The sequence below is a fragment of the Centrocercus urophasianus genome, unplaced genomic scaffold (assembly GCF_019232065.1).
Source record: "Centrocercus urophasianus isolate 14NV4802_14NV808 unplaced genomic scaffold, USGS_Curo_1.0 seq_17, whole genome shotgun sequence".
In the NCBI taxonomy this organism is placed as follows: domain Eukaryota; kingdom Metazoa; phylum Chordata; class Aves; order Galliformes; family Phasianidae; genus Centrocercus; species Centrocercus urophasianus.
Window position 1 is genome coordinate 7,885,682 of NW_024884722.1, and position 12,752 is coordinate 7,898,433.

Genomic DNA, 12,752 nt, shown 5'->3' on the forward strand with positions numbered 1-12,752 from the left:
GCGGCTGGGCTCCTCCGGCTCTGCTCCCCGCGGAGGAGCTCAGTCCCCCCTCAGCTTCGTCCCAGCGAAGAGAAAATTGCTGCTTTTTAACAGCGGTGCTCCGTCACACCCCCTCGAAAGAGGAGCCTGAAGTTTCATGGTGACGAGAGATTGTCTAGATCTAAGGAAATTTTTTTTCCTTATATAAACTTCATTGGCATTTCCTGGTCTTTCCAATTATTCACTGTGTTGCATCTCTGCTAATTACGATACCCCACTGTGGAGCCGTTGCATCGGACCCAGCAGTTCAGTGCACGGGCTGGAGATTGGCACAGTCTTGCTAATTACTCCTGGATGCGGACTCCGATCCTGCAAAATCATACACCTACCCAGCAGCGTGCGGTGTTTAACATTCACTACCTGAAGAGATTCACATCAAAGCGATGTTTTTTTCAGTGTAACTGCCTCATAATTGGCACAAAACACAGGCTTTGTAACAAACAGCCTTTTGCTTCTCGACAGGTCACTGCTTCGATGTGAGCGAGCAGCGTCTGAGCTGCGCGTGGCTCTCACCAAGACTCTGTGCTGCTGCCGGGCTGAGCTCCGCTCTGTGGGATTATGCCTGTAGCTCCTGGTTGGAGATAGAGCCAAAGCTTGCTGCTGAAAATTAAGCTCTAACAGAGACCCATGGCTCCTCTCATGCCGTCTGTTAGCTGCTTCTTTTCAAGAAGCCAGCGCCATTTCCAAATCTGTAATAGATCTTTAAGGACAACAGAGGAACTGGGAATGTATGGATCTTCAAGTATGTGTGTGGAGAGGTGAGATGGGAGAGAATTGTAGAATTGTAGAATGGCTTAGGTCTGATGGGACCTTAAAGAACACTGAGTTTTCCAAACCCCCTGCCATGGGCAGGTTTACCACCCGCCTGACAAGCTGCCCAGGGCTCCAACCAACCTGACCCTGACGCCTCTAGGGTTGGGGAATGCACAGCTTCTCTGGGCAGCCTGTGTCAGCGCCTTACCATCACCACCTTCTGAGTAATTTTCTGCCTAACCTAATTTTCCCATTTTTTAGTTTAAAGCCTTCCCCCCCCTGTCCTATCTCTTCCAGACCATGTAAAAATTTGGTTCCACTCCTGCTTATATGCTCTCTTCAAGTACTGGTCTCCCATGAGCCTTCTAAACAAGCCCAACTCCACTTTTCTTCCTAAGAGTGATGCTCCAGCCCTTTGATCAGGACCGTGGCATAATCAGCAATGACTGGGACTGGCTCCTGAACATCCAAATACCCTTTCCTGATGATGTGTGTGTATTACCTTGGAAATCCATATTTTGTGGTTTCCTATATCTCAATGAAAATGCTTATATATTGTCATCTGGTCCTCATGGCCAAATTGGCATATCTAAAAACATCTCCATTCTACAAGTCATTGTAATGCTATAAAAAAAACCGTATTGTGTTTCACAGAATTGTTTGAGTTTGAGAGAGCCTTTGAAGGTCATCTGGTCCAACTTCCCTTCAGTGAACAGGGACATCTACAGCTCTATCAGCTTGATTCCTCAGTGTGCTGGAAAACTGTTCTTAACTACATGGTAATTTAATATTTCAGTGGAAAATAAGGTGCTAGATATTTCAGAAAATCTAGCTGGTTTTCAGTGATGAGTAAGGGAGAAATTAGAAAATATATAAGTAAAAGGAAATATCTTGCTTCAGGGCACAGAATGATTACTACCTCAAGAAGGGTCAGGAAGAAAATATTTTCTCATGTGTACTATTGCATAGCTGGCCAAATGCATTACTGGGCAGAAGGAAGAGCCAGCAATGTGATGCATCAGCATTCCTCCTCTTATCCCTGGAGACTCACTCTACTCTCTAAAAACATTAATAAGGAAGCCTTTGGCTGGATATTTGCATTGTAGAAAAGAAATGTTTAACCACCGTGTAAGCAGCTGCAGGATGACAATGCAGCATGCCTTTGGGAAATTGAAAGGTAGATGGCAGGTACAAACTAGAAGGCTTGAGGCAACAAAATAGTACCTGTCTGGAATAATAACTGTGCTACGTTCTGCACAACATCTGTGAAAACAAGGATGGGGCTTTGCTGTGACTTGGGAGGCAGAGGCGAGGATATTTCTAGGTGGAAGAACTTGAGTGACTCTCAGGATGTTCCCTCCTAAATTACAGCTGTTAGGTTTTTATGTATATTAAATGGGAATATTGGACCATGTGGATGTTGTCTGCATGGGCTGTGCTGTGCATGCCTTGCACAGTTTTCTTCAAACTTTTAATTTAAGTTGAGCTATATCCTCTACATTTCTTTCTCCGCTCTGCCTTCTTGTCCTTTTGATTCTTTTTTTTTCCCCATTTCTCTCTATTCCTGCTCTCACTTTCTCTTGCTCTTTGGCAACATTTGCAAAATCTCCCCGCTATTCACTTTTCCAGATACTGGCAACAAAAGGAAAATGTAAGCAGAATTTGATAAATGTGAACAGTTGTTTGCTGGTTTCCAAAACAACAAAAATGCAAAAGCCTACTGTACATATTTGGAAAGTAGTCCCATAGCTGTTTTTCTTCATGTCTTGATAAATATTTTCCAACTTCTGGGTTTTTTTGGAAGCAGTGTTTGCTACTATGCTGAATTTGGTTAACATGAATAAAATGCTGAGCCCAGGTTATCTAATTAGGTACATGGTTAGAAAAGATTATGGTGAATTTGGGCTCGTGTCTGAATTTCTACAGGCAGCTTTTAACAGTGGATAGTACCCCCAGTTTGTGTGGTGAAACTGCACCTTTTTCTAATTTCTGTTTTTGCAAAAGAGGGAAGATGTGGTTGCCAGGATTTATAGAGCCCGGCTTCCTGCTATTCATGCGGCTGGAAGGGCACAGCTGCTATTCAGGAGTGACAGAGAAGGCGGCCCTGACTTGAATGTCTGTTAAGAGGTTATTTTGTGTGCTTTTAGATTCAGATTCTCGATGCAGGCAGGCTGTATAGTTTTCTATGCAGTTAATTCAATGAATAAAAGGTGCTTGGAGAGGTAACAATGTTTCTTCCTACTAATTTGCACTTTCAAGGTACTGTCTCCTTGTACTTTGTGTGTAACTGAGGTACTTTTAAACCACATTGATTAAGGTTCTACTGTTAAGTAAAGCCTTTTAAGATTTTCATTGATATCAAAAAGCCTTTATGGGGCCCTACTAAGGGAGGAAAAAAGCCACAATGAGCTTTTAACTGGAGAAAAAATGTCTTGCTAAGATTTGTCAAGATAACAAACATGCACTGGTTTTGTGATTTAATTCCTTGCATGATCAAAATGGAACATGTACTTTGTAATGACACTGTACAATGCTTGTTTTTTTGATAAATTCTCTTTTCTGATAGCAACTCTAGTTTCAATCCAGAATGGTGAAGCACAGGCCATACAACAGGATGGTTTTGAGATGCTCAGGAATGGGAAAGTCTTCAATAGATTCCAGCAGAACTGGGACGGTATGGATGTGAGGGAAAATAGTGTGCTTGGAACGGGCATTGCTGGGAATGATGTTGCTGCACAGGATGTTACCCTACTTCTCTTTTAGGATATGCTGTATCCTCCGAGAAGGAGAACTTGAAAACATTGGCTGACTTTCAGACAAGTTGGTAATCTGTGTTCTGGTGAAAAGAAACAAGCATGCCCTGTCTCTGCTGACATGAAGTAAGTTCTATTTGTGAAACCTAGCTATGAGAAGCCTCTTGGCTTGGAAGGAACATGTGGTGCACAGAGCATCCTGGAGTCCCGTCCGGATCCTCGGTGTTAAATTGGCTCCTGGTTGAAGTCTTTCTGGTTTGGGGATGGGCTGTTTTCAGCACCTCTCTGTGCTCATTTCGGGAATGTGCTGAAAGAGAAGGGGAATATATGTCTTTGTTCCTTGTGTGGGATCAAAACAAGGGTTACCTAGAAAATAAATGATAAATTTGCTCCTGGAGTAGATAGACACAAAGAGGCAGCAGCTGGTAGCATGCCCAGTGCTAAATAAAGAAGAGACAGCCTGGCCACTATGACCCTAGTAGCTGTCATCTGTATAAACATGATGGCAGTTTGAAAAAATGTGAAAAGGTGTGTGAGAAAGGAAACTGGAAGACCACCACATTATTTATGTTCACAGGTGTGAGCATTATAAATGTTATGGTGATATAACATAGTCAACATAAAATTGCTCCCAGTTCCCTAAGGAATACCATGAGGAAACACAGCAGTAATTGTAGCACAAGTTTTTTTTCTGTAACCATATATTTTTAAAAGAAAATGGAAGTATGTGTGTGTTCATATTAATCACCTCTTTTGAACAGCCTTAAGTGTTTGCAGGACTTTGTGCCATACCTACTGCTCATCAGATTAGTGTCTATTTTCAGTGTGCCAGTTGTTGACTGCACCTTGTGCCAGTACATTGTCAGCATTCAGGCATAGGTTAAGCAGAACAGTGTATCCCCATCTCTTGCATAGGAGGCTCTCTAAGCATACCCAATGGAGGTGTTACGATCAACTGAGACAGAAAGCTCAAATCCTGACCATTTGTAGCTGACAAAATTTAGTAACTTTTTTTTTTTTTTCAGAGTAGACTTGACAACCATAATAATTTGGTTGAATCCTGATGTCAAACATAATGACTCTTAAATAGTGTCGTCAGCAATTTTTTTACTCAGGTCTGTGCCAACCTGCCCTTTGTGGACACTTTTAAGTATCTGCCTTGTTCATTCCATAAGTAAATTGTTCCTTTCTGATGTTTTTATCCATGGGGGATAGATGTTTGGGTTTGCACCCAGCACATTTAGAGCTCTTTGAGATAAGAGGCCCATGTTGCTGTGTGTCCTCTATCTGGAGTGATGGTTGACAAGACAGTGGTGGAGAACAAATGTACCTCTTCCAGGTGTAATGAAGGGCTGGGATGCTCCAAACCCATCTCTGGCCTGCTTCTTTGGTGGTACCTCCTAATATAATGCTCCAGAGCAGCCCTACATAAAGTCATTTGCTGTGCATCAGGGTGAGCGATGACTGATGAATTGCTGCTGTGTAGGCTTTTATCTTCCCCCTGGGCTTATGACAACAGGCTTTAGAACAAAACTGAAATACGAAATGATCAGATTCTAACGTTCACATGGACATGATTTGATTCCATGAGTTCATTCTTCTATTTAGAGAAAGATATTGCTACCCTCCCTTACGCACTGACACAGTTGCCAAAATAACTGCTCTTACTAACTGGCAGCTTTAAAAGCCAGCCTGCAGCTGACTTTGAAACAGAAGGTCAGGAAACGGAGCAACAGACTTCAATTCAGAGCTTTAATGGGAGCCATTGACCACGGCAAAAGGCCCTGACTGGAGCGTCTAGAGCGTGCTTTGCGCAGGCCAAAAAGTCACTTTCATACTCTTTGAACCTTTTGTATAAACCTATATATTTTTCACTCTGTGGATTTCAAGATGAATGTGCAGCCCTGTGCTAGATGTGGCTATGGGGTTTACCCTGCTGAGAAGATTAACTGTATAGATCAGGTCAGTTCTTTTTCTTTATTATTTTGGACTATAATAAATGTATAGATTGGAGCTTTTAACACAGCGCAGATCTCTTGGTTCCAGAAGTTCTTAACTCTTAACTGGGATCAGATCTGAAATGAGTTAATAATAAGCATGTATTTGAAGAGGAGTTTTTCAGGTTCATGAAATAGGTGGAATGGGTCAATACTGCAATACGAATCTCAATGGAATAATAATGAAACACAAATAACGTCTGTTTGGTTTCTCTTTTGTGGTATTTCCAGACGTGGCATAAAGCCTGTTTTCACTGTGAGGTGTGCAAGATGATGTTAACAGTAAACAACTTTGTTAGCCATGAGAAAAAGCCTTACTGTCAAGTGTAAGTTTGTTTCCTTTGGTTTTTATTTTAATTTATTTTTAAATATTGTGAAGTAATCCTAATGAAACAGATCTCCATTTAGACTCAGTCTGTTCCTATGCAATGCGTAATAATGTATTATTAGAGCCTGAGTGCTTATCTTTGCATTTAAGTGGCTCGACAATGGTGGGAAACTCTTGTTAAAGATAAAGCTTCCTCATTTGCCCAGCATGTTAAAAGATGCCAAATTTGGCTTCATTTCAGTATTTCAGGAAGGAAATGAACCCAACCATAAAATCCTGTGCTTTCCAAATCAGTGGTTAAGAGTTAACAGGCTGAGTTAATCATCAGGAAAATGTATAAAATGCAGATTTTGGAGTTGGTTTGTTCTCGGAAGTTTTTATTTTATAATGATCAGTTCCTGTCAAATTTGTCAGCAGAAAAAGGAGAGATGACAGTTGTTTTTTATTCTATTATTCTCTTTTGTTATTAGAAACACAGCATTGATATGATGATCATTAAAATTAATTTTGCTCTAGGCACCTACTCCATACAATAATAACTTGAACGTAATCTGAGATCTATGTTTGAGTGGGGGAAAAGTTGTGTACAGGGGGGGTGGAGGCTGATACTGTTTTCAAGTGCTCAAAGAGAACCTTTCTTGTGGGCTGTCTGGTACATTCCTCAAATCCTTTTATGCTTCCTTTCTTAGGCACAACCCAAAAAACAATGCCTTCACAAGCATATTTGAGACACCAATAAATTTGAATGCCAAAAAGCTATCGGAAGTGGTAAGTGAGGTAAGGAGTTTGATGGCCAAATGTGTTTGGCTCTGATTAAAATTTTGGTATCACGTTTAGGTCTTGTTATAAAAATGTAAGTATGTATTCTGTATTTAGCCTTCTGTGCTCTTTAAGAGCAGTGAACACTTCAGCCCAGGTTTGAATATAATTTTAAAAGCTGTTTCATTCATAAGAAACCAAACGATACTTTCAAAAGGAAAAATGGATGGCAGATTCTTATACACCGTGTGTGGTAATCCATATGGAAGCGTTGCTTGCATAAGCTGCAGGAGATACTGCCCAGAGTATGCTAACTTAGTAACTAAGCTGGGGGTTTACACAGCTGTCTGAAACAAGAATGACCAACTTGTTTTATGATCTCATCTGAAACTGATACCGAGTGCCATGAAACAAACAAACACATCTATCTCAGTCAGAGCTAGGCAAAAGTTCTCATAAATACTTTGTCCAATATTTCTGGAAAATCTGAGCTGGTATTTCATTTTTGCGAGGCAGCACAAAGCGTGGGGAGCTTTGCGTTTTTTGCTGGAAATGTTTTGCTAGAATGTTTTGGATGGAGCAGCTTTCTGCACCCGACTAAGTGCAGCTACTGCAGAAGGCTGCTGTGCACCTCTGAACCTCTAGAGGTGCTCCGAGTCTTTTTTCTTGCCGAAAGCCACTGCTGTGCCTTGCATTGTTTTCCTCCGGGTGTATTTGTTTCCAACTTACATGCCTACCAACTTTTATAAAACAAGAAACATTGAACCACCCCGTAATCGTTTGCAACCTCAGTTCTATGCCATGTCTCTTTCAGTACACTAAAATAGCACTACTGATTGCAAAGCCATATTTAGTAAAAAAAAAAAAAAAAACAATGTGTTTAAATGTGATTAGACATTAATAAAAGAAGTAAGTTTTGTTACTTACAGTGCACTACATTATTCTGTTTTTCTGTGTTAGCCATACAAAGTGGAAGCACATTTAGTGACTTTTATGAGATGCTGTATCTTTATCATTCGTGTGTATTATTATCATGCATCAAGTTTGGCATCATCAGAGGCAGTCACTTTTTCAACACTGACTGTCACACTTTAAGCCATGTGTGACAGATCTGGTGAGGAATGAGCTTGGGATTACTGTAGGTTCTATTTCTGGTTTTAGGCATGATATGACACAGATACTTCCAGTGCATATGAATATATACACCAGACAAATTATAGCTCAAAGATCATTCCCCCCCCCCCGCTGGCCCCAACCCCGCGGCGGGGTTTATTTTTTTAACACCTCAAGCACCTTCTGTCCTTTTCAATCACATAATGAGGTTCTGCTCTAGAGAGAAAATTGCTCAGGGTAGTAAAGAAGCTGATTCTGCAGTACTTACTTAAAGGGAGCACTTCTGTAGAAATTTTGCTTGCAGGAACACCATTTCATTGGTAAATGTATAAAGTGGTACTAAGTTGCTTCAATTCCTACTGCATTTTTTTCTTATTTTTAAACTTAACCAGAAAAAATATTTCTTCATTTATATCATACTCTTTTCGTGTAAGTGAGTATAGAGATAAAAATTTAGCAGCTTCTCTCTACACAGAAGTTCTGTGTTGCAGACAAATCATTAATCTCTGTGTGCCTCTTGTACTTAATTTATAAATTGAAAACTGTGCATGTTGAGTATCTCTTCTCTGTCAGGGCAACAAGGCTTGTGAAGGGCTTGGAGAATATGCCCTATGAGGAGGGACGGAAGGAACAGGGGCTGTTCAGTCTGGGGAAAAGGAGGCTGAGGAGAGACCTTATTGCTCTCTTCCAGTACCTGAAAGGTGCTTACAGCAAGAGCGGGGTTGGTCTCTTCTCAGTGGTGAGAGGTGACAGGATGAGGGGAAATGGCCTTAGGTTGCGCCAGGGAAGTTTAGGTTGGATATCAGGAAAGAAAGAGGAAAACAGTGGCCCAGGACTTACTATAGTATTCCCTTGCATTTACACTGTCAGTGTATTGCTCAGCAGGAAGTAGTTATTTCATCTAATACTGCATTGGTATGTTCTGCTTAAAAGTTCTTCAGGATTTTAGTCCTTGTAGATTTTTTTCCCCAAAAAGTGTTATCCGAAGACCAAATTATTCTTTTAGAGCTTCACATCAAATTTCAAGTCTAATATACCATTCCTTTACAGATGTGCAGCTTCATAATAGAACTAGTATTAGGTAGAATCTTGTTGTGTGGGTTGCAACACAAGCTTTGATCTTAAAACTAAACCCAATTTTGTTGTGTGAACAGCACTGTTTTTGTTGCTTTGATTTGCATTACTCTTTGGTTGCTGCAGTTCCTGCAGGTTCCATACCACTGTGGACTAAGACTGCACTGACCTTGTTTGTCTCTGTTCTCCTGGGAGTGCTGTGTTTAGTCTGTACCAACATGCTACTAATTCCAAGTTAATTTTTTTGTAGGTAAAATATCGAGAAGAGAGTGAGCAATTCAAATCTGCCTTTCAGTGGGATGGGAGGTCCAGAGACATTGAAGCTGCTTATAAAGCCCAACATCTGGCCAGCCAGGTAAGAGATTACCCTCAAGTCTCCAAGCCTTAAGCTCACAGGATAACGAAGTTTTCCCTTGGCAGGTTTATTCACAATGCTAAAAAAGCGAAATGCTTCTTATTTGGCTGAACTGTTTATGGCTAAGTAGCTATAGCTTAGGGTGCAAGAACCAAAAGGTGGGAGAGGATGAGCATACCTACCTAGAAATTAGGCTGCTGCTTGTACTGACGTACCAACATGCTTCTTTGCAACTGACACTGAAGCTTCACAGCAAGTGATCTGGTTCCCAGGGGAGTTATTTGGGTATCAATCCAGGATCTTATGTCCTGACATCTTAGTGTCTGGCATTTTGAAGGTATGTGGAGGCCTTGTGCTATATGTCATCGGAGGGTAAATTTTGCTTCCACAGCATTGTGTGTTTCTTCCTTTTAGACCATCTGCTCACTTTTTAAAACAAGGATGCAGCTCAGTAGTTATTTAATTTTTGTTTTGTAGAATGCTTACTATGCTGCCTATCAGGGGGGAACATCATGGTACTCAGGAAACATGCCAGATCCTCAGATGGTCAGGATAACTCAGGCACAGAAGACTCTGAATGATGTAAGTGCACTGACATATGAAATAATTCAGTTTCATGGCTGAAAAGTGCATCAAACTCAAGCCTTCAGTAAGATGCTACCAAAAGAAATACTGACATATCTACTGCTGCATCAGGGGAGGTTTGGATTGGATATTAGGAAAACATTCTTTACCAGAAGAGTGGTTGAGCACTGAAATAGACACCCCAGGGCAATGATCATGGCCCCAAGTTGCCAGAGATCAAGAAGTGTTTGGTCAGCACTCTAAGACACAGGGTGTGAATTATGGGTTGCTCTGTGTGGAGCTAGGACTTGGAATGGTGATTCTTGTACAAGAAGAAGAATTTTCTAATTCAAGTTATTCTACTTCCATCATTAACGGTATTTAGCCATGTGAGTAATTAGTCACACAACAATGTTATTGCCTATCCTGAAAACCACACATTTCTATGTTTATGTAACAGAGATGCACTTCAGCTATTATCAAAGATACCTGACCTGACCTTGATTATATCTTTATCTTAGTACTCTTTTCCTCTCTAAAGCAGAACTTACGATGGAAAGCATGTGTTATTTTTCATGGAGTAGAACTTCCATCGACTGTCTTTCCTTTATAGGGGAAAATCTAAAGTATGACTGTCTCTGCCCTTGCAATGGGTTAGAGCCCTAAATAACACAGAAAACTAACCATGGATTATAGATACAAAGGTGGAATGTTGGTTGGAGGTTTTTTTTTTGTCTTTTGTTTATTTGTTTGATTTTGGAAGTAGGACATATTTCTACCTAACAAACTTATATGGTATAAGCTACAGGCCTTCAGGAAGGGGATGTTAAAAAGGTAATAATATTAAACTACAGTATGTTCCTTTAGAATAACAAAACCCAAATGTTAATTTTGCAGCTCCAGTATACAGAAGAATATGAGCTGCGTCAAGGCAAAGGCAGCTTTCCTGCTATGATCACTCCAGGCTATCAGGTGGCTAAGAGAGCTACTCAACTAAGCAGTAATGTAAGTGTTAGCTTTTTAAATCATGTATTAGACTTCCTGAAGGTGGAGAATCCTGGGTTTTGGCCATTCTTTTTAGACAGTGTACTCTATGATGAACATAGTTCTACAAATAACGTGTTGTGAGAAACATGATTAACAAATTTCTTTGGGAAAAATAATCATATAAGATAAATGACAATGCAGACACTTCCTGGAAGATAAAACAACTTTTTCTGTAATGTATTACAACCTGAATGAAATCATGAGCACTCAAAAACTTTTACTTCAATACTTTTATTTTCATTTGGTGGCTTTAGTAATTTTTTTTTCTCATCTTCTGATCTTTTCCACTCTCTTTATTATATGAAATTAAATATTGTTAATATTAAACTTAATTCATTTACAAGATAAATTAGATCATATATACGCACAGAATTGCCTTTTCATAAAAATAACAATTCAACTAAAAGTGATCAAATAAAAATAAATCCTGAACAAATGGTTTTAAGGTATTACATTTTTTTCTATGCTGCCTGTATTGTTACCACAGTATGACCTTAATAATGTCTGTTAATGTCTGTTCTTGTAATAATTTAATCAAATGTGTGGCTCACATAAATTTAGTATCATTTAAAACTTTGATTACCTGGGGCCAATTCTGTCTCCTTCCAGCATTCACTTTAAGGAAATGGAGATTTCAGCATGCCTAAAATTCAACTCTGCAGTGGGGAATCTCTTTACAATTGCTGCTTACTTCCTACTGATAATTTCTGAGAGAATAAATATATTTGCTACTTCTTGCTTGTAGTATGTATTTTATATATGTATCTTTCCCCCAGGTGGAATATAGGCGGAGACATGAAGAGAGAGTTTCAAAGTTCACCTCTGTTGTAGACACTCCAGATATACTTCATGCAAAGGCTGGAGGGCAGCTTGCAAGTAATGTAAGTGGAAAAAAATATAGGTTGATTCACTTTTGACTCTGAAAGTGACTCTTAAGATATTTATAAATCACTTGCAAATATGAACTTAAAATAAAAACTTAATACAAGACAGTTTGGCAGTTGACAGCCATTGAATACTGGACTTTGTAACTTTAAGACCTGATTATGTGTGTAACCAAAATACATTTCTCTGATCAGTCCTGTTTGTTTTGTTTGTTTATTGCTGTTGTTTGTTCTGTGTTTGTTCTATTTTGTTTGTTTGCTTTTACAGCTGAAATACACTGAAGACTTTGAAGAACAGAGAGGGAAAGGCAGCTTTCCTGCTATGATCACTCCAGCTTATCAAATTGCTAAGAGAGCAAATGAATTAGCCAGTGATGTAAGTGTCCAAAGCAGTCTCTTTTTGGAAAGAAAATTCACTAACAAAATTGTTTTCTTTTTAAGGTATAAGGTTGAATTTTATGCACAAAGGGAAAATCTTTTTATTTGTGAATAAACACTGTGGATATCTGTTCTCCCCTTTACCCAGCCTCCTGTTGCATGGTAGGTAGAAGGAAGACAATAAAGAATCAGCTGAAGGTCTTTGATTTCATTCCACCCAACCACATATCAATTAGAAGGGCTGAAGAGCAGTTCTAACTTACACAGTAGCTGCAATACTCCTTGCTGGCTTTACATCAGGGGAGGGCTGTGTTGGCAGGGTTCTGCTTTGCCATGACTTACCATGCTCCCAGTGAGTCCTTGTAGCTCCATATCTCTTGTGCACCATTTCAGAATGAGATTTACATGAGGCAAAGAAACAAGCTTCTTGAACACCAATTTTATATATTTATATACACACAGACACACATGTGTATGCATACGTTTGATATAAACAATTTCTTTCTATTCTACTAATTTTACTTTTTATCTTTTGTATGTGTGTGTTTGTTAAACTCCTTAATGTACTGATCTTCATTGGCTTCCTTTTCCATTCCAAACAGAGCAAAACATCCCTGTAATCCTTAAAAAGCATTGTAAAAGGATATCAGTATTGCTTCAGAATGCACAATCAATTGTGTTTTGTCATTGGAGAGTGAAAGTAAAGCT

The 12,752-nt window shown here is 39.6% G+C and overlaps 1 protein-coding gene across 1 annotated transcript in view; it reads left to right on the forward strand.

Annotated features, from left to right (window-relative positions):
• The first annotated feature begins 557 nt into the window (after positions 1 to 557).
• LOC122160018 (nebulin related anchoring protein) overlaps positions 558 to 12,752 on the forward strand; it is a 50,668-nt gene continuing 38,473 nt past the window's right edge. Inside the window, exons 1-10 of the mRNA XM_042818203.1 lie at positions 558 to 797; positions 3,359 to 3,466; positions 3,556 to 3,671; positions 5,774 to 5,868; positions 6,560 to 6,638; positions 9,067 to 9,171; positions 9,649 to 9,753; positions 10,633 to 10,740; positions 11,559 to 11,663; positions 11,935 to 12,042. Coding sequence (XP_042674137.1) covers positions 5,813 to 5,868; positions 6,560 to 6,638; positions 9,067 to 9,171; positions 9,649 to 9,753; positions 10,633 to 10,740; positions 11,559 to 11,663; positions 11,935 to 12,042 — 666 coding nt within the window. The 5' untranslated portion in view covers positions 558 to 797; positions 3,359 to 3,466; positions 3,556 to 3,671; positions 5,774 to 5,812. The remainder of the gene's footprint in view (positions 798 to 3,358; positions 3,467 to 3,555; positions 3,672 to 5,773; positions 5,869 to 6,559; positions 6,639 to 9,066; positions 9,172 to 9,648; positions 9,754 to 10,632; positions 10,741 to 11,558; positions 11,664 to 11,934; positions 12,043 to 12,752) is intronic.